This window comes from Zalophus californianus, chromosome 6 (assembly GCF_009762305.2).
Source record: "Zalophus californianus isolate mZalCal1 chromosome 6, mZalCal1.pri.v2, whole genome shotgun sequence".
NCBI classification, from domain to species: Eukaryota; Metazoa; Chordata; class Mammalia; order Carnivora; family Otariidae; genus Zalophus; species Zalophus californianus.
The window spans coordinates 14,745,209-14,767,099 of NC_045600.1; the positions used below are offsets into that span (position 1 = coordinate 14,745,209).

The 21,891-nt window shown below is 36.3% G+C and overlaps 1 protein-coding gene across 8 annotated transcripts in view; it reads left to right on the forward strand.

The window, feature by feature from the left end:
* Positions 1–21,891, forward strand: part of EML5 (EMAP like 5) — a 168,940-nt gene that overhangs the window by 21,055 nt on the left and 125,994 nt on the right. For all 8 annotated transcript variants that reach the window (XM_027572413.2, XM_027572414.2, XM_027572415.2 and 5 more), the window contains exons 2-4: positions 8,271–8,430; positions 18,928–19,026; positions 20,819–20,887. In XM_027572413.2, the coding sequence (XP_027428214.1) occupies positions 8,271–8,430; positions 18,928–19,026; positions 20,819–20,887 (328 nt within the window). The remainder of the gene's footprint in view (positions 1–8,270; positions 8,431–18,927; positions 19,027–20,818; positions 20,888–21,891) is intronic.

Consider the following 21,891-nt stretch of genomic DNA (forward strand, 5'->3'; position numbering starts at 1 on the left):
AACTCAAAAGCAAACAGAAGGAAATAATAAAAAGCAGAAATCAATGAAAACGGCAACACAGTAGGGAAAAATCAAACCAAAAGCTAGTTTTGTTTTTTGTTTTTGTTTTTTCAGTGCGGGGCTAACACTCCCGACCCTGAGATCAAGACCTGAGGTGAGATCAAGAATCAGCTGCTTAGGGTGCCTGGGTGGCTCAGATGGTTAAGTGTCTGCCTTCGGCTCAGGTCACGATCCCAGGGTCCTGGGATCGAGTCCCGCATCGGGCTCCCTGCTCCTTGGGAGCCTGCTTCTCCCTCTGCCTCTCTCTCTCTCTCTCTCTCTGTCTCTCATGAATAAATAAATAAAATCTTAAAAAAAAAAAAAAAGAATCAGCTGCTTAACAACTGAACCACCCAGGAGCCCCAAAAAGCTAGTTTTTTTTAAAAGACTGATTAAATTGATAAATTTCCAGCTAGACTACCAAGAACAAAAAGGAGATGGAAATTACCAATATTCATCAGGCTATCACTGCAGACCTAAAGACATTAAAAGGATAATAAAGGAATACTATGAACAACTATACATAGAGATATTTGACAACTTAGATGAAATGGACTATTCCTTTGAAAGATTCAAGCTATCATAACTTAGCAAGCAGAATAGATAACATGAATAACCCTTTATCTATTAAAGTAATTGGATTTGTAGTTGGAAACATTTCAAAAAAGAAAGCCCCAGGTATAAATGATTTCACTGGTAATTCTGCCAAACATTTAAAGAGGGAATAATACCAATTCCACACAGCTCTTACTGACAATAGATGAGAGAATATTTCCAACTCATTTTATGAGACTGGCATTACTTTAATATGAAGTCCAGACAAAGACATTACAAGAAAGGGAAATTACCACTATTCCTCATTAACATAGATGTAAAAATTCTCAGTAAACTAATCAAAATCCATCAATAGAATAATACATTATGATCAAGGGGTTCATTTCAGGAATACAGGGTGAGTTCAATATTTGAAAACTAATCAAGGTAATTCACTATATTACGAGACTAAAGAAGGAAAATCATGATCATCTCAATAAATGTAGGAAAAGAATTTGAGAAAACTCAACATCTGTTCATGTATTTTAAAATGAGTAGCCATCAAAAACTAATGATGTAATGTATGGTGATTAACATAATAAAAAATTTAAAAAAATCATTAAAATGAGTAGCAAACTAAGAATAGAAGGCTACTTCCTTAACTGTACAAACATCTATAAAAAACTTACAGCTAACGTTATGCTTAATAGTGAGAGACTGAATGTTTTCCATATAAGACCAGGAAAAAGATAATTCTTTTCTTTCCTCTCCTAATTCAACATCATACGAGAAGATCTAGCCAGTGCAGTAAGGCAAGAAATAGAAATAAAAGACTTGGAGGAGGGGAAGAAAAATAAATATTCTCTATTCCTAGATAATTTGATTGCCTACATAGAAATTTCCAAATAATCTACAGCATACACACACTACTCCTAAAACCAGTAAGTGAATTTACCAAGGTCATAAGGTACAAGGTCAATGTGCATAAATCAATCACATTTCTACATACTAGCAATTAACAAATGGAAACTGAAATTTTAAAACAATACCATTTATAATAACTCAAAAACAATCTTGCCTAAATTTAACAAAATCTATGCAGTCTTTGTATGCTAAAAACTATAAAATGAAGCTGGAAAAACAAAGCAAAGAACTTAAAAATGGAGTATATATAATGTTCATGGATTGGCAGACTTAATGTAAAGATGCCTGTTCTTCTCAGATTGATCTATAGAGTTTATTTAATCCCAGTCCCAACAGGGTATTTAGGATATACAAACTGATTCTAAACTTATAGGGAAGATAAAGCAATTAGAATATCTAGAACAATTTTGAAAAGGCAGGAAGGTGGAGGATTCACAGTACTCAATTTTAAGGATTATTATAAAGCAACAGTAATTTGACTGTGTGGTGTTAGTGAAATGATAGATACATCGATTAGTAGAACAAAATTGTACATTTTGTGACAAATTAACATAGTCAATTGATTTTTTGATAAAATGGACAATTCAATGGAGAAAAGATGGTATTTTCAATAAATGGTGCTGGAACAAATTGGACATCCGTATGAAAAAATAAGCAAAATCCAATCTACATTACATCTTATACAAAATTGACTCAAAATGGATGATAGATTTATTTTTTTAAAAGATTTTTTACTTATTTATTTGACAGAGACACAGCGAGAGAGGGAACACAAGCGGGGGGTGGGAGGGGAGAGGGGGAAGCAGGCTTTCCGCTAAGCAGGGAGCCCGATGCGGGGCTTGATCCCAGGACCCTGGGATCATGACCTGAGCTGAAGGCAGACACTTAACAACTGAGCCACCCAGGCACCCCTGGATGATAGACTGAAATGTAAAACATAAAACTACAGAGATTTTAGGAGGAAACTTAAGAGCAAATCTTTGTTACCTTTGGTTGTGCAAAAGCATGGTCTATAAAACAAAAAAAATTGATGAAATGGACTTCATAAAAATAAAAAAAAATAGTTTGTGAAAGAAACTGTTATGAGAATGAAAAGAAAAGCTGCAGCCTAAGAGAAAATATTTGCAAATCACACGTTGGACAAAGGGACTTGTATTGAGAATGCATAAAATAGTTTCAAAACTCAAAACTGTGAAGACAACCCAGTTAAGATGGCTAAGACTTGAGCAGATTATAAGAAACAGTCAATATTATTCATCAGGAAAATTCAAATAAGAAAGATTGATGACCCCAAGTATTAATGAGAATGTGGTGCAACTGGAAATTGCATACCTGGGGCGCCTGGGTGGCTTATTCCTTAAGCAGTCTGCCAGCTCAAGTCATGATCCCAAGGTCCTGGGATCGAGTTCTGCATCGGGCTCCCTACTCCACAGGAAGCCTGCTTCTCCCTCTCCCACTCCCCCTGCTTATATGTCCTCTCTCGCTATCTTTCTCTCTGTCAAATAAATAAATCTTAAAAAAAAAAAAAAAAGAAATTGCATACCTTTTGGGAGTACAACATGGCACAAGCGCTTTGGAAATTGGTGGTTTCTTATAAATCTAAACACGCACCTACCCTATCCTCATTTCTGTCTTTATGGATTTGCTTTTTCTGTACATTTCATCAAAATGGATTCATATAATATGTGGCCCTTATATATCTAAATTAATGTAAATGCTTTCAGGGTATGTTCATGTTGTAACGTATATCAGGACTTTATTCCTTTTTATTGCCAAATATTTCATTGCATGGACATATGCCACATTTTATCCATTCTTCAGTTGAGGAACTTTTTGGTTGTTTGCACTTTTTGGCTATTATGAGTAATGCTGCTGTGAACGTTGTGTATAAGTTTTTTGTAGACATATGTTTCCATTTCTTGGGAATTTAGGAGTAGAATTTACAGTCCCACAGCAATATTTGAAAGTTACGTTTTCTCCACATCCTTGCTAGTACTTCATATAATATAAATTACATATGTTTTACATTTACATATATACGTATATATACATCCATACTGTCTTTTTTTTTATCGTGGAAGTGGTATATCATTGAGATTTAGATTTGCATTTTCCTACTGGCTAATGATGTTGAGCATCTTTTCATGTGCTTGTTGTCTATCTTCCTTGGGAAGATGTTTATTCAAATCCTTTGTCCATTTAAAAAATGGGGTTATTTGTGGTTTTATTGTTGAGTTCTTTATATATTATAGATATAAGTCCCTTATCAAATCTTTGTAGTTATGTTCTCCCATTTTGTGTGTTTTGTTTTCTTATTTTTGATAGTTGTCCTTTGAAACATAAAAGTTTTTAATTTTGGAGGCATCTGGGTGGCTCAGTCAGTTAAGTGTTTGCCTTCTGTTTGGGTCATGGTCCCAGGGTCCTGGGATCAAGCCCTGCATCACCCCCTGCTCAGCAGGGCTTCTCCCTGTCCCTCTGCTGCTCCCCCTGCTTGTGCTCTCTTGGTCGTTCTCTCTCTCTCTCTCAAATAAATAAATAAATATCTTCTTAAAAATTTTTTTTTAATTTTGATGAAGCCCATTTTATTTTTTCTTTTGTCACTTCTATCTAAGAAACCCTTATTTTATCTGAGGTCAGTAAGATTTATGCCTGTGTTTTCTTCTAAGAATTTTATTATTTTAGCTCTCACATTTTGAATTGATTTTTGTATATGGTTTAAGGTATGGGTCCAGATTCTTTGCTTTGCATTGTGAATATTCAGGTGTCCTAGCACCATCTTCTTCCTTTGAATTATCTTGGCACCACCCTTCATGGAAGTCAATTGACCATGAATGTACTGATTTATATTTGGACTCTTCAGTTTTGTTTCACAATCTGCACCTCTGTTATGCCAGTACCATGCTGTGTTGATTACTCTAGTTTTATAGTAAGTTAGTAAGTTTTGAAATTGGAAGTCTGAATCTTCCAATTTTGTTCTTTTTCAAGATTGTTTTAGCTATTCTCAGTTTTTGAATCAGCTTGTGAATGTCTTCAAGACAAGCAACTGGTATTTTGGCATGGATTGGTTTTAACTCTAGATCAATTTAGGAAGTATTGCCATTTTAACTATATCACAGGCTTGGAATATGATATATCTTTCCATTTATTTAGATCTTTTAAATTTTGTTTAATGGTGTTTTGTACTTTTCTGTGTACAAGTCCTGTACTTTTTTGTTAAGTTTATTCCTAAGTGTTTTCTTCTTTTTTATGCTAATATAAGTGAAATTGTTTTCTTGATGTAATTTTCAGATTGTTCATTGCTAGTGTACAGAAATATAACTGACTGATCTGTATCCTACCACATTGCGGAACTCATTTATTAGTTTTACTTGGGATTTATTTTATTATTGTTTGTGATTCCTTAGGATTTCCTGTATACAAGATAATGTCATCTGCAAGTAGAGATAGTTTTACTTCTCCCTTTTGTTTCTTTTTTCTTGCCTAATTGTCCTGGCTAAAATATCCAGTACTGTGTTGGATGGAAGTGACAAAAGCTGACATCCTTGTTTTGTTCCTATACTTAAAGGGGAAACTTTCAGGCTTTCACCATTAAATGTGGTAACAGCTGTGGGTTTTCACAGATGTCCTTTATCAGATTGAGAACGTTCTCTTTAATTCATAGTTGTGTATTTTTATTACAAAAGAGGTTGGATTTTTGTCATATGCATCTTCTGTCTGTTGAGATGAAAGTATGTGGGTTTTTTTTTTAACCTTTATTGCTTTATTTATTTTTAGGATTGACCTTTATTCTCTTAATATATTATATTGGTTTGTTTTTATATGTTGAACTGACCTTCCATTCCCACTTATCTTCCCTCCCACTGGTTACTCATTTAGTATTCCCTGACTTGATGAATACCATCTAAGCCATTCAGATGCCCAAGCCAGAAATCCTAGAGTCATCTTAGACCCTTCCCTTTCCCTTACTCACTACATCCAATCAGTTGATTCTTTTTTTTTTTTTAAGATTTTATTTATTTGTCAGAGAGAGAGAGATTGAGAGAGAGACTGAGCAAGCAGGGGGAGTGGCAGGCAGAGGGAGAAGCAGGCTCCCTGCTGAGCAAGGAGCCTGATGTAGGACTTGATCCCAGGACCCTGGGATCATGACCTGAGCCAAAGGCAGATGCTTAACCGACTGAGTCATCCAGGAGTCCCCAACTGATTGTGTCTTAATATGCTCCTAACTTTTCTCACTTTGAATTCATCCTTCACTCTGATGCCAGGAGTGATTTTTTTCCTCCCAAAGGTGAATCTCATAATCTAAATCTACTTGTAGAAAAATTTATGGAGAAATTTGTATTCACTCCCTGCCTTCTGATGTACATAAACCATTACCAGCTGTTAGGTCTTTGTCTTGTTTTTAAAGACTCAGATTATTTTCTGTGAACTATGGGTGACTTTTCTGTTTCTTGAAGTGCAATTTGTGTTATAGTAACCAAAACTATATGGTATTGGGATAAAAACAGACACATGGGGCACCTGGGTGGCTCAGTCATTAAGCATCTGCCTTCGGCTCGGGTCATGATCCCAGGGTCCCAGGGTCGAGCCCCGCCATCAGGCTCCCTGCTCCGTGGGGAGCCTGCTTCTCCCTCTCCCACTCCCCCTGCTTGTGTTCCCTCTCTCTCTGTGTCTCTCTCTGTCAAATAAATAAATAAAATCTTTAAAAAGAAAACCAAAAAACAGACACATAGATCAATGAAACAGAATTGAGAGCCCAGGAATAAATCTACACATAAATGGACAATTAATTTATGACAGAGAAGCCAAGAACATAAAATGGAGGAAGGACAGTATCTTTAATAAATGGTGTTGGGAAAACTGGACAGCCACATGCAAAGAATGAAACTTGACCACTGTCTTATACTGTACACAAAAATCAACTGAAAATGGATTAAAAACTTTAATGTAAAACCTGAAACAATAAAACTCCTAAAAGAAAACAGGAGGTAAGCTCCTTGACATCAGTCATAGCAATGTAGTTGTGGATCTGACTTCAAAGGCAAGGGAAACCAAAGCAATAGTAAGCAAATTGAACTATATCAAACTAAAAAGCTTCTGCATGGTGAAAGAAACCATCATCAAAAGGAAAAGGCAACCTACTGAATGGGAGGAGATAATTGCCAAAATTACATATTTGGCAAGGGATTAATATTCAAACTATATAAAGAACTCATACAACTTAACAAAAAATCTAATTTAAAAAATGAGCAGAGGATCTGCATAAACATTTTTCCAAAGAAGATAAATCAGTGGCCAACAGGCACATGAAAAGATGTTCAACATCACTAATTATTAGGAAAATTCAAATCAAAACCACAGTGAGATGCCACCTCACAAGGGTAGATTGGCTATCATCAAAAAGACAAGAAAAAATAAGTGTTGGAGAAGATGTGGAGAAATGGGAACACTTGTGAATAAAACCCTGGAAATGTAAATTAGTGCATCTGCTATGTAAAACACTGTGGCTATTCCTTAAAAAGTTGACAAAAGAACTGCCATACTATCCAGCAGTTCCACTTCTGGGCATTTATCTAAACATGAAAACATTACTGCGAAAAGATATATGCATCCTGTTGTTAATTATAGCATCATTTACAATAGCCACGATATGGAAACAATCTAAATGTGCACCAGTGGATGAATGGGTAAAGAAGGTGTGTTATATACACACAATGGACTACTACTCAGCCATAAAATAGTGAAATCAGATGGCAACAACATGGATGGACCTTGAAGGTATTAAGTGAACTAAGTCAGAAGGAGAAGATAAAAAATATCTCAGTCATATGTGAATTTGAAAAAACAGAACAAATAAAACAAAAATGAACTCATACACAGAAAACAGATTGGTGGTTACCACAAGGGTAGTGGTGGTACTACAAGGGTTACTACAAGGGTAGGTGGTTGAGGGGTGGGTGAAATGGGTGAAGGAAGTCAATTGTATGGTGATAAATGGTAACCAGACTTTTGGAGGTGATCATTTTGAGATTAATACAGATATTTAATTATAATATTGTATACCTGAAACTTATATGTTACATACCAATTTTACTTCAATTAAGAATGGGATTTGTAATTAAAGTATTATCATAGGAGTGCTGCTAAATACTATTTTTGGACACTAAGATTTGGTCTAACGCTACCCAATAAAAGAGTAAAATGGGAGAGAGGGCTTAAAAACAGATGAATACCAAATGGGAAAATGGCATGTGGTAAGGTTGCTACTAATTTGTTGCTGTGGTGCAGTTGATCCCTTGTGAGAATTCTTTTCTTGCAAAGTTTACACACACTGTATCATATTACAGAGATTATGAAGTCTGTCATCAAACTGCTTATCACATACATATACTAGTCAAGTAATAACTCTTAGCATGGATTTTTGTAGAAGTTATTTTTTTTTAAGACTTTATTTATTTGACAGAGACACAGCGAGAGAGGGAACACACGCAGGGGAAGTGGGAGAGGGAGAGGGAGAAGCAGGCTTCCTGCTGAGCAGAGAGCCCAATGCAGGGCTCAATCCCAGGACCCTGGGATCATGACCCGAGCTGGAGGCAGACAGACACTTAACGACTGAGCCACCCAGGAGCCCCTGTAGAAGTTATTTTAAATCCATATTACTTTAAATGGATAACATCTAATTGTTGCTTTGGTATATATAAAGTTTACATATATCAAATATTATAAAAGCGCTATAAGCAATTTTAAGTCAATTTATTTGTTTATTTATTTTGCAGCCTTGCATTGCATCCTGAACGAGTATTAGTAGCAACAGGACAAGTTGGGAAAGAGCCTTATATCTGTGTTTGGGATTCATACACTGTGCAGACCATATCAGTTCTAAAGGATGTTCATACACATGGTATAGCCTGTTTAGCATTCGACTTAGATGGACAGGTATGTAATATTTTTTCTCTTTTCCTAACTATATCTTAAAAATGTGTACCATAAGAAATGATTTTATATCTATAAATATTAAATTGGAAAGCAGTAGATGAAAAGTACCTATTTGTTCAAGGTAGAGGTAGGTAGGTTGGGTGGATAGTTAATGAACATAAGAAAAATAAGAACAATAAGGAGTCTTTATTTCATGTATCAGGAACTTTTTATTTAATGCTATTATGAAAGTTAAAGAGATTCTGACTCAGTAGAATATTACCTGGTTGTCCTAGAAAATTTTACATATAAATAACTCTTTTCCAGGTAGTGTACATTGAGAAGACAGATGGGAGACATCTTAGGAAAACTAGGTTTCTCAAAGTAGAGCTGTATACATTTTAATTTTCAGTTATTTCAAAGGTTTCTGTTAAAATTACACTTTTTATTGAAAATAGAGACAGCTCCTATAATAGCTATTTTTATACAAAATCAAAGTTGAAAACAAAGGATATAATTATCATTCCATTTACTTATCAGTTCCCAAATTATTATCTACTTCTAGTTAATGATTGTTAAAAAAAATTAAACATGCCAAGAACTTTTTTGTGGTGCTGTCATGGAACTTGTTATACCTAACACATATTTAAGAAGTAGTAAGAAGTTGAATTTTGCAGATGTGGTTAATTTATAGTCTTTAAATTTTTATGTTAAAATTAGACTTTAAAAATCATTTTAATTTTTAGAAAAATTTTAGTTACCTGCTTTCAGTTCATAAAATTAATTTTAGATTGAGATTTTACAGAAGCATTACATTGTGTTGTGTTCCCTTGAAAATGATAAGTAGATATTTTATAACTTTGAGGAATAGTTTATTTGAGAGCATAGATTAATATGACTTAAGAGTCTGGTAAGAGATCTTTAAAGACGTAACTGGAACCTTTCATTTGGGGAAAAATGTGCTTCTAGGTTTAATCACTATGTAGCAGTGATTGGCAATTGTAGAACCTTAATTCATGTCCCATTTTTGCTGTTGTTTTTCAAGTCCCTTACTGTCCTCATATCAATTTTATTTTCTTTTTTTTAGAAAAGATTTTATTTATTTGACAGAGAGAGAGAGTGAGAGCAGGAACACAAGCAGGGGGAGTGGGAGAGGAAGAAGCAGGCTTCCCGCGGAGCAGGGAGCCTGATGCGGGGCTTGATCCCAGGACCCTGGAATCATGACCTGAGCCGAAGACAGGTGCTTAATGACTGAGCCACCCAGGCGCCCCTATTTTCTTTTTTTTAAAGGAAGAGATTAATACTCTTTACCTACCTCACAGGAGAGTAAATTTTATGAAACAAACCTCCACAGTTTTTTTTTTTAAATCATTTACCAGAAGTGTTATGAAGTCCAAGATGTATTAACTGTAATAAGCTTCTGTATACTTTAAACACAGATGTTTTCTTCCTAATTTTGAAATTGCTCTTTCTGAATGTAATATATTCCATTTTTGAGGAACTTCTTTCATGCAGACAAGGAAGTCATGCCCATAGCTTTTCCTAGTTGAAAGGCCTTTATTTTTGCTTATTTTAAGTACTTTATAAGAAAAGCCTTGGGTACGTGTATTTTATTATCACAGATTTTCATGAAAAAGTGTTACTTAAAAATTTAAGCTTATAAAAAAACATAACAGCTAAAAGTTATTGAGCACATACTAAGTACCAAGCATTGTGCTAAGCTTACCTTATCTTATTTAATCCTCACAACAACCCTATGAAATAGATACTATTATTATCTCTATTTTACAGATAAAGAAACTGAGACTTAGAGAGGTTAAATAACTTGCCCCAGGTTACACAGCTAGTAAATGGAGCCAGAGCGGAAACCCAGGTCAGTCACACTCCAAAGCTCGTGTTTTTTAACCGCAGTACTCTCCTGCCTCCCAAACGTGGAACTTAGGAGGTAGTGATTTATATTTCAGAAGGAATTCATCCATCTTAAATGTAGTTAAAGCTTATAAGGAACTGCTGCCAATTGAAGATTAAGTTAAGAGTATCTCTGAAATTATATTAATGAGAAAATGCTTTAGTTAAAAAATATATTTGAGAACATATCTATTCACTAATATCTGTAAACTGTTTATGAGATATCATCTGGGAAATATTGTATGATTTTTGCATTTCTACTAGATTTGAAACTATAAGGGCTCTGTTAAGATTTATCCAATGAATGAGTTTCCCTGTTGGTAATAATGCTGAATGTTATTTTCCCAGAGGCTTTCTTCTAAATGGACTGAATATCCACTCGAATACCAGAAGTTTGCCTTATTGAGAAAATTAATTAGGACCTGAAAGGTCTACATATGCACACCAAACAGGGACTCAGATTTCTTAGTGGGAAGAAGGAAAATTTGAGTGGTACTTTGTCTTGAAAATACAACAATATGTTATAAAAACATTTCTCATTAAAATCTAAGCTATAGTTATAGCTCTGGTGATTTGCAAAATAAATAAGAATAGTGTTAATTTTTTTTAACCTAATTTTCTCAGTTACAAAATAAAATGCTTTAGTTTACCTTTGACTGTTGGCACATGATTATGAAGAGAGTAAATTTTGTAAAAATATTAGGGGAGTTCACTGGTTTTTTCAAGTGCCTTTTTAGCAATCTCTTGATATCAGGACATATCTCAAGTGCCTGATGTATTATTCTTGAGTCTTTTTCTATTTCTTTGCCAGGTCCTAATTTCTGATGGCTTTATTTATGATTTTACCAGTATTTGCTCCCTTAAGCCCTGCATCTTTTGCAAAATTTGTGACTTTACTTTGTAACATTATGACAATTAGTTCTTACGTAATGAACACAGATCACAGGGACCCCCCCTACTAAAATCTTTTGAGTATAATTGTTCCTTATTTGAATATGTTTCACAGTTGCAGGAACTTACGGGATCATCTGGTTGTGTCTATTGGGATATTTTTCTTATTTGAGTATTTAGTGTGCTAGAACTTTTTAATAAATATTTCCAATTCAATTAATGGGCAGAACCAAGATTTTGTTTGGGACTAAGATCAAGGAGGAATTTGGGAAGATGGATAGAGGTTTCTTTATCTGGCTTTCTTTCTCCCTCTCTGACTTTAGCTTTTCCTTCTGTTTGCTTCTGAAATGTCAGTGTTCTTTAGGAGTCTGTAGCCTTCTTTTCTTTTTACTTATTCTCTCTAGGTGATCATTTAGAGCCATGATTTTAACGCCCACGTCAGCTAACAGTTGCCCCAGCTTCTCTCCTTAACTCTAGATACCCCCTCCCTTAAATGTCTTACAATTGTACCATATATTACACATTGAAAAGTGAATCTCTCTTTGTCCAACTCTATTAAAACAAAAAGTTTATTCTTTCTCTGGCTCTGGTCTACCTTTCCAATTTTGTCTCCTGCCACTTTCCAGGTGGCACTCTTCCCCTCAGCCACCCTGAATTAGGCTTTTTCCTGACAGCACCATGATCTCTCTAATCTTGGTGTCCTCTGATCTGAAACACTTTCTTGTACTTTTCTACCCAGATCTTCCTCAATCTTCCAAGATACAGTTTTAAAGCATTAATTAAAATTATTTTTATTTATTTGAGAGAGAAAGAGCGCTCATGGGGCAGGGAGGGGGAGGAGTGCCCCATGCCCAACTGACTGAGCCACCCAGGCACCCCTAAAGCATCACTTTTACTGGAAGACCTAATCTTCTTCCTCATCTACATAGGCTGGGTTAAATGTGAGAAAAAGTGATTAAGGAAAAAATGACAGAAAGCTAGGAGAGGAAGTAGTATTGGCTTGGTTATTTCTACCTTATCCTCTCTGCTGTTGCTTAATCTATGCTGAGGGAGGTTGATTTTGGCTATGTAAGTTTATTAGGGCTACAGAGGAAGTGCTCCCAGATCTCTTTTGTTACTGCCTATACTGAGCTGGATGTTTGGAGGTTCTATGGAGATACATGGAGTCTTAAAGCTTTTGACCAACTGTGGTTTGCTCTGTGTATATGATGAGCCAAGTCAGAGAGAAAGGACAGTGCCCCTCTAACTGTCCCTCACTTGATACTTGTGAAATTTTTAATCTCAACACAGTAGGTAAAGGTCTCTCTTTTTTCCTAAGATTTTATTTGTTTATTTGACAGAGAGAGACACAGCGAGAGAGGGAACACAAGCAGGCTTCCCGCAGAGCAGGAAGCCCAGTGCGGGGCAAGATCCCAGGACCCTGGGGTCATGACCTGAGCCAAAGGCAGATGCTTAACCACTAAGCCACCCAGGCGCCCCTCTTAGCTAGATACTGATACCTTATAGTTCCCAACTATTAAAGACTCTCAAGAAAGCAAATCCTCTCTCCTCTTGTTCCCTTGAGATTTCTGCCAGCATGATTTGATGGAGAGCCATATATACTACGTATATACTGTAGCTTTTTATGGGAGCCATTCTTCCCACCCATTTGAGGATTTAAATAGTAATTCTACTTTGCAGAAATCTGTTTCTAACTGGGTACTAGATGGCATTTCTCATTCGGACAGGAAGAGGGCGTAGGTTCTTTTCTTTCTCTCTTTTTTAAAAGATTTAATTATTTGAGAGAAAGAGCGTGTGTGTGCGTGTGCGCGCGCATGCCTGTGTGTGAGTGGGAGGAGGGGCAGAGGGAGATAATCTTCAAGCTGACTCTCTACTGAGCATGGAGCCCAACTCAGGGTTCGATCTCACAACCCATGAGATCATGACCTGAGCTGAAACCAAGAGTTAAGACACTCAACTGAGCCACCCAGATGCCATGAGGGCATAGGTTCTTAAAGCTAATTAAGGTTATGGTAAACTAATAATGATAGCAAACGTTTATATAACATTAATCATATAGTAACTCATATATATATTGATTTTCATGTTAACCCTATGAAACACTTTTATTATCCCCACTTAATAGGTGAGGAAACTAAGCTACAGAGAGGCTGCATAACTGCTAAAAGTAATCCAGTTAGTGAGAAATGGAGCTAGTGTTCAAACCTAGGCAATCTGGTACCAGTGACTATGCTTTCAATCAGAGATTAGTAAACTTTCTGTAACAAGTCAGGAAATATTTAAGCTTTGAAGACCACACTGTCTCTGGCTCAACTACTCAGCTCTGCATTGTAGTGGGAAAGCAGTCACAGACAGCTTGTAAAAGAATGGGTACAGCTGTGCTCCAATATAATCTTATTTACAAACACAGGGTGCAGGCAGGATTTGGCCTGAGGGTTGTAATTTGCTGACCCCTGCTTCTAAACCAGTGCTTTTCAAATTATGTGTTGTGGGCTGATCTTTATGATTTCTTTAACCCTTCAGTTACTTAGAAGTGTATTATTAATTTCTACCCATTTGGAGGATTTTCTGTACAACTTCCTGTTATTCTAATTTGTTTTTGTCAGACAACGTAGTCTGTATTTTGATTTTTTAAATTTATTTAGGCTTATTTTGTGATCTTCATGAAGCTCATATGCACTTGGAAAGAATGTGGAAAAATATATGTATTATACTGTTTCCTTTCTCCTGTTTACTGTGCTATTATTCATTTTACTTACACATATTTTGTAAATTTCATAACTTATTTTTGCTTTAAACAGTTTTAAAAGAATATTAAAAACAAGAAAAGCCTTATTTACATATTTGCCATTTGGGCATTCTTCATTCACAAGTGTATCATTTCTGTCTGCCTGAAGAAATTTCCATTATCATATCTTCTAGTGCAGGTTTGTCAATGGTGTATTTTCTCACCTTCTGTTTACTTGAAAAACATTATTTTGACCCGATTCTCAAAAGATAATTTTGCTAGGTGTACTATTCTATGTTACCTTATTGCCCCTCAGCATTTTAAAGATTTTACGTATTTGAGAGAGAGAGAGAAAGAGAGAGACTGGAAAGTGCGAGCAGGGGAGGACCAGAGGGAGAAAGACAACAGACTCGTATCTTTTCTGAATGCTCTAAGCTGCTATTAATCCTATGGAGTGAATTTTTATTTCACATAACAACATTTTTACAAGTTCTACATGTTCTTTTGTATCTTTTATTTCTCATTTTATTCCTTGTATGTTTTAAAATCTTTTTGGGGAGTTTCCTTTTTTTAAATTTTAAGTTCAATTAACAATATAGTGTATTAGTTTCAGAGGTAGAGTTCAGTGATTCATCAGTTGCATACAACACCCAGTGCTCATTCCATCACATGCCCTCCTTTGTGCCCACCACGCAGTTACCCCATCCGCCCCCCCACCTCCCCTCCAGCAAGCCTCAGTTTCTTTCCTATGCTTAAGAAGTCTCTTATGGTTTGTCTCCCTCTCTGGTTTCATCTTGTTTTATTCTTCCCAAGTTTTTTTCTTTTTCTTTTTCTTTTTTAACCAGAATCATGTTGTATGTATTGTTCTTTGATGTGCTTTTTGGAGATGTTCTCAGCCTAGCACACTCCTTTTATCCACTCTATATTCCACAGAAATAGATGTTTGGGTTGCTTCATTCTGCTGTTATAATTATTCCCACTTTTGTGCACAAACTTGAGCACAGGGGCTGAAATTTGAGGGGAAGAGTGTCAGTTTGAGCCCTTGGCAATCTGAGGTGAAGGCATGTTGACTTGGCATTTAGCAGGTGGCAGGCCGTGCATGCTGACTCGGGCAGGAGGGCGGCTGGACTGTGAATTTGAGACCCACAGGCCGATGGCATCATGGGTGACAGGGATGTGGCTGGTTTTGCTTTTAATTTTTGTTTTTCTGGGAGACTTGATCTCTCCCTCTATTCTAAATGAAAGCCTTGCTGGATAGAGTATTCTTGGCTGTAGATTTTTTCCTTTTAGCGGTTGGAATTTATCATGCCACTTTCTTCTGGCCTGCAGAGTTTCTGCTGAAAAACCCACTGATAGCCGTATGGGATTTCCCTTGTATGTACCTGCTTTCCTTTCTCTTGCTGCTTTTAAAATTCTCCCTTTATCACTACTTTTGGCCGTCTTATTTACTTTGTGTCTTGGTGCAGACCTCTTTGGGTTGGTTGTGTTGGGGGCTCTCTGTGCCTCCTGGATCTGGATTTCTCTTTCCTTCCCCAAATTCAGGAAGTTTTCAGCTATTATTTCTTCAGACAAATCTTCTGCCCCCTTTCCTCACGCTTCTCCTTCTGGGATCCCTATCATGCGATTGTTATGCCTGACAGTGTTGCTGAGTTCCCTGGGTCTATTTTCATTTTGCATATTTTTCCCCCTCTCATCTGCTCGGCTTGATTGCTTTCCATGACTCTGTCCTCCAGGTGGCTGATCCTTTCTTCTACTTCCTCTTGCTATTTATTCCAGATGGCCTATTTTTATTTCCATTTAGTGAGTCTAATAGCTTTAATTGGTTCTTTTTTATGTCTTCTATCTCTTGGTGGAGGGTCTCATGGAGGTCCTGCAGTCCTTCCTCAATTCTAGTGAGTATCTTTATGAGCGTTACTTTAAATTCGCTATCAGACATATTACCTCCGTTTTGCTTAGGTCTCCTGCTCTGATTTTGTCCTGTTCTTTGATTTGGGGCATATTCCTCTGTCTCCTCATTCTGTCTTTTGTGTTGTGTTTTTCTGTGTTAGGAAAGTCAGCTGCGTCTCCTGCACTTGAAAGTAGTGGCTTTATGAAGACGAGGTCCTGCAATGCAATGTCTGTTCCCCAGAACCTGGTGCTTCAGGGGATGTCTCCTATGTGTGTTGCTCCAGGGGTGTCCTACCGTTGTGGCTAGGATGTGTTTGCCTTCAGTCCTGTTGTCTGCGATGGCTCTCTGCCTGTTGTGGGTAGAGTCTGGTGCCCATGGTGTTAGTGGACTGCTCTGGGGCTGCCTTGGGCTTGAGTTGAGTCAGACCAGGCATTTGCCAGAGATGCAGTAGCACCAAATGCAGGCATTGTCCCTGTGTTGTCTCCGGAGAAGCTTTTGTTGGTGGGTGCAGTCAGACCCGCTGCCTGCCCCCAGCCCACTGCTGGGGTCACAATCAGATGGGTGTGTGGTTATCTTCCCTCTCCCTGGGGTAGGACTCACTTTGGAGTGGTGCTGACCCTTGTCTGGGCAGTGCACACACTGCCAGGCTTGTGGCACCGCTTTGACAGGATCTTGCCAAAAGCGATCGGAGGGGGTAGATCTGCTTTGCTGTGTTCTCTTGTCTATGCCAGGTTGCAGAGAGTCTGTTCTGCCAGTTTTCGGGCTGCTTTCTGGGTTATTTATGCTGATGTGGGTGCTCTCTAGGCGGCCATGCAGCAAAATGTTAGCCCAGGGACGTCCTACTCCACCATCTTCCCAGCAGCCTCTGCTCTAAAATAATTCTTGAGTAAGGCTCCCGGCTGGCTCAGTCAGTGGAGCATGCAACTCTTGATCTTGGGGCTTTGGGTTTGAGCCCCACTTTGGGTGTAGAGATTACTTAAAAATAAAATCTTAAATAAAATAATTCTTGAGCATCTTGAACATTTTCATTTTAATAGCTAATGTCTCAATTTTAATAATTTCTGTGGTTCTTAGGTCTGTTTCTATTAACTGATTTTTCTCCTGATTATTTGTCACATTTTCCTCTTTGTTCACATGTCCAATAATTTTTTATTGGAATGTGGACATTGTGTATTATTCTGAATTCTAGATTTTGTTGTATTCCTTTAAAGTATTTTGGACATTGTTCTGGCAGGTAGTTAAGTTCCTTGTGGATCAGTTTGATCCTTGTGAAAGCTTGCTTTCATGCTTTTGGGGGACAAGGCTAAAGTAGCTCTTCCTCTAGAACTATTGGTTTAATTTTACCACTAAGTTGTGACCCTTCTGGGGTCCCCATTGAATACCTAGTGAATTCAAAGAGATATCTACATTCTGGTTATTGGGAACGCAAGGGATCTTGACCCTTTGTGATCTCTGGGAATTTTTTGGCTTCAGCTCCCCAGTAATTGCTTTTTTTTTTTTTCCTCCAGAATTTGTTCTTTGCATGGCCTCATGGATTTCACCCTAAGCATGCAAAGATTGGTGTTCTCAAGGGGACCCATAAGCAAATTTTCTGGAGCTCTTTCTCTGCTCTGCAAATTCTAGCCATCTTGACCTCTCTGAAGTCCAGGCTCTGTCTTCTCAAATCAGCAAGTCTGCTGGGCTCTGTTTGGATTCTACCTTTCTAAGCTGTAATCTGCAAATTGTCCCCTAGATGAAGGCTGGGGCAAGTACCTGCACCTTGTTTGTTTCTCCCTCTTTCAGAGCTCACAATGCTTCACTTCCTGTTATGAATGTCTGAAAGCATTTGTTTCGTACATTTTATAGTTTTCTGGTTGTTTATCATGGGGGCAAGTTCGGACCTGATACTCCTTCATGGCTGGAAGTCCATATTTTGTGTTCCTTAACCCCTCTCACACTTTCCATCTCACTGTCTCCTCTTCTTAACTCTGTATCTTCATCTCCCTCTAATTGCCTATTTAACTTTTCCACTGTGTTTTAAATTTTATTTATTTTTCATTTCTAGAAATTCCATTTGCTTCTTCAGATCTGCTTGAATACTTTTTACAGTCTCCTATTCTTTGCTCGTATGAAGATACTTTGAAAACTTAATTTTATTTCTCTCTTCCCCTCATAATTCCAATGTCTGATGTTTTCTAGAACTGATTTTGCTATTTGTCTTGCTGATTCTTACTCATAGTCCCTTACTTCCTATGGTTATGGTGGTTGGGGGTGTTTATTTTTATGTTTATTGAATTGCTACCTGTAGGAATTCTTTGAGGGATGGATTGAAGTGTTAGTTTTCCAGGTAGGATTTATATTTGTGCTATACTGTTGAAAATGCCTGAAGACTAAAACCCTCAGGACCACTCTGAAATTTTCCACTTGAGGGGTTCATAATTAATGTGGAGTTAGGCCCTTTGACCGTGTGAAAGCTGCTTTTGACTATCAATTTTCAGGGAGGATTGTCTTCCCCTTCATGCATTGCCACACCCCCCTTTTTTTTTTAAAGGAATGGTTTCTTGTTTTTCCTTATTCTGAGGAGTTCACTGCTTTAGTCAGAAGTCTGAAGTTCAAATCTACACCTTGGACTGGCCCTAAACTTTATCTCCTATTTTTGTCCAGCCTATAGAACAAAAACCAGGCTTACCAAGAGCTAGCTGGTACCTTTAGAATAAAGTGGTTGTGGGAGCTCTCTTACCCTCCAGGATTCCTGTCTGAAATCTCTTTGTTTTTGTTCCAGATTTCATAATTCCTTGACATAACTCAGCAGTGCATTTAAAAAGATGTTCTTACATTTTATCCAGCATTTTTAGTTTTTAGGAGGAGAGATGTTTAGGGTATTTTGTCAGTCCTACTGTTAGAATGGAAGTCTCTCTTTTCCTTCTTGTGCAGAACTACATGTATGTGAATATTAACAAGATGAACATCCAGCTTTTCTCAAGTCTATATAATATAAATGTGTAAGTTTTGATGTGTAAGTTTATAATACCCATGAGTATAATTTGTTTGCCTTTTATAATTTGGTTCCTTTTTGATTTGTTTGCCTTTTTATTCCCTCATGGACTTCTTGGATATAATTCAGCGCTTGGTTTCAGTTGGACTTGATTCAAAGAATGCAGTTTGTGTTTGGGATTGGAAGAGGGGAAAAATGTTATCTATGGCCCCTGGTCACACAGATAGAGTAAGTATTCTTTGGGGTTTCTACTGGGTATTGGATGGGAAAAAGAGGAGAGCCAGGGGATTCTATGTTTCCATGCTTTGTTATTGCTAGATAGTTCATATGTAATTAAAAATTTAAAGTACAATTGCAAATACTCATAAAATTTTAGAACTGTATATATATTGTAGTACTCAAAAATATGACTCAGTATGTGAAGTGTTAGCACAAAACTTTTAACCGTTGTTTGCTTCAGCAAAAGTGATGAATTTTAAGGTATTCAGACCTCCATTTAAAAATTGAACGGCTCATGCCTAGGGTCTATGTAGTTTTGTTTATCACTGGTTTATTATGTACATATCGTAATTTAAGTGAAACATATTGCGTGTGAATTTGAAATTATATATTATTAAAAAATTTCAGAGACCTAACATTTTTTACTTTGGAAACTTATTAAAAGTATATTCCTTATTCTAAGCTGTTTAAGTTAATATAGAAAATACTTTGTAGTCAGCTTTTTAATTAAATATTATACTACTTTTATAAATGTACATCAAAAACTTAATCATAAACCCTTAAAAATCTCTCATTTTTTTTGTGTGTAGTAAAATTCTAATCTGAACCAGCACAGGAGATGTAGTCATTAATTCTGGGTGGGGGGAGTGGAATCTCTGAATCTATAAAAGTTATATAGAAAATTTTGTGTGTATTTGCATTTTGGTAAATACACTTGTCTTTTAGCAGATTCTCAAAGGGGCCTGTTACACACTCACAAACACAATTTTGATAATTAAAGTGTTAGGTATATTTGTTAGACAATTGTGTATTCTGACTTAGATCAAAGCATTTCACACTTTGGATTTAGTAAATTATTATGAAAAATGGTACTGTCAGAATTTTTATTTTGGTGGTTAGTATTTTAAAGTTGCACAATACGGTTTTCATATAATCTGTGTCATGGTGAGTTGTTAAAAATTAATTTATAAGATATATTCTTTATTATCACTGAAGAGAATAATTTTGTACATATTTAAAGGTAATAAGCATCTTAGGTGATTATGCAGGTAGGTGTCAAAGAAACATGGTAAAAACTAACAATGATTTTTTTCTTCTATGAAATTATTTTTCAAATGTTAGTTTTTCTTTTATTAAAGTGCATGATTCTAATGTATATTTTATTTCAGCTGGGTTTTTTATTGTTTGCTCTTATAACGAAAATGGCTTGTATGTATTTAGAGTTTTGGGAGTTTTAGACAAGAAAGCCTGGGATCTCCAGAACTTAAGTGTAGGTTAGTTTTATTTGACCCATAAACAACAAAGCTAAAAAATAAAAGCAGAATTTATACTGTGAAGTAGATATTGTGATTATTTATATAAGTAGTTCTGTATGATGGAAAGCTATAAAAACGTACTCTATTTTAATTACTTAAAGTTCTCTATTTCTAGCTGTATAAGTGTTAAATGTACATTCCATTCAGTATCTTGTCTCTGTAAAAATTATGTAGGTGCCTGCCTCATGCCCTAGTTCTGTTGAACTATTCTTGTTACTTATGGACCAAATTTTTTAAAAAATTAAAAATAGAGGTGTTAATTTTCACTTCACTAGTTTTGTAAAGTTCATAGAAGCTAAGAACTAGTTTTTGTTCATATCATTTACATATTTCTCATAAGATTGTGAAGTGTGGAATTCTCATTACTATTTAGTGAGGAATATTGTTTTATGATAGGTAGGGTTTTGGGGTTTTTGGTCATTTGGATGGATTCTTAAATGATTCTGAAAATAAGTATTTTAACCATGAATTTGCTTTGTTTGCAGATATTTGATATCTCTTGGGATTTGTACCAGCCAAATAAACTTGTCAGCTGTGGTGTAAAACATATCAAGGTACTAGAAGGGTCTTGTTTTATAATAGTCACGTATACTTACTCTCTGCTGCCAAGTACATACCACACTATTTACAGCATAGGGTAGTCTTAGGATTTTGACAGTACTTATTTTTTAAATGTCAACATTTTTAACATTCTGATGTTCAACGTAACAGATATTTATTGTGTCATTATGATGTGTTAGGCACTGTAAGGGATATAGGTATGAGTAGGGAATGAATAAAACAGTATTCATAAAGGGATTTATAGTCTTGTGAAGTAGGCTTTACTGTGTTCATCTTGTCTTCTCATGTTTCACTTACAGAGTAAAATGTGAGCATCAGAAACCAAGAAAAGTAAGAGGTTTCTTTCACAGAGATAGGATGGTGTGGCAGAAGCAGCATGGGAAGAGTTGGCTTTACCACTTACACTTAGCACTGTTTGACCGGGGATGAGTCATGTAGCCTCGTTGAGCTTCTTTCACATCTTAGAATTGTGGCTTATAAAGTGGATTAAATAAGGCAGTATTTATTCAAGTGCTTGTCATAGGTCCTACACATGGTCAACTTTCTGAAAGTGTTGTCTTTTCCTCTATATTTACTCTCTGATTTGACCTTAGCCTTTGGTAGCCCCAGTTTATTTTGCTTATGAAAGCTCTGGGTTTTGTTTTACAATTATAGTTCGGGTTTTGAAACCATATAGTCAGTGGTGATATTCATTCTTATGTTTACAGTTACTGTTAAATCCCTGGTGCAGATTGGAAATACTTGTTTTTCTTCCATTATCTGATTTAACAGTTCCTTGTAACAGTTAATTCCTAGTAAGATTCTGTGTTCACATTCTTTCTTTGATATGCTCACTTCCATCCAGTTTTTCTCCAAAGCATCTTTAGCTGCCACTGCAATTCTGGTTTTGATATTCTGGTACTGATTTGAGAATGAATAGTATTAAATATTTTTTGAACAAATATTCAGTAGCAAAAGCCTGTAGGTTAGGTTTCAGGTACATAGTATAAGGACTGTG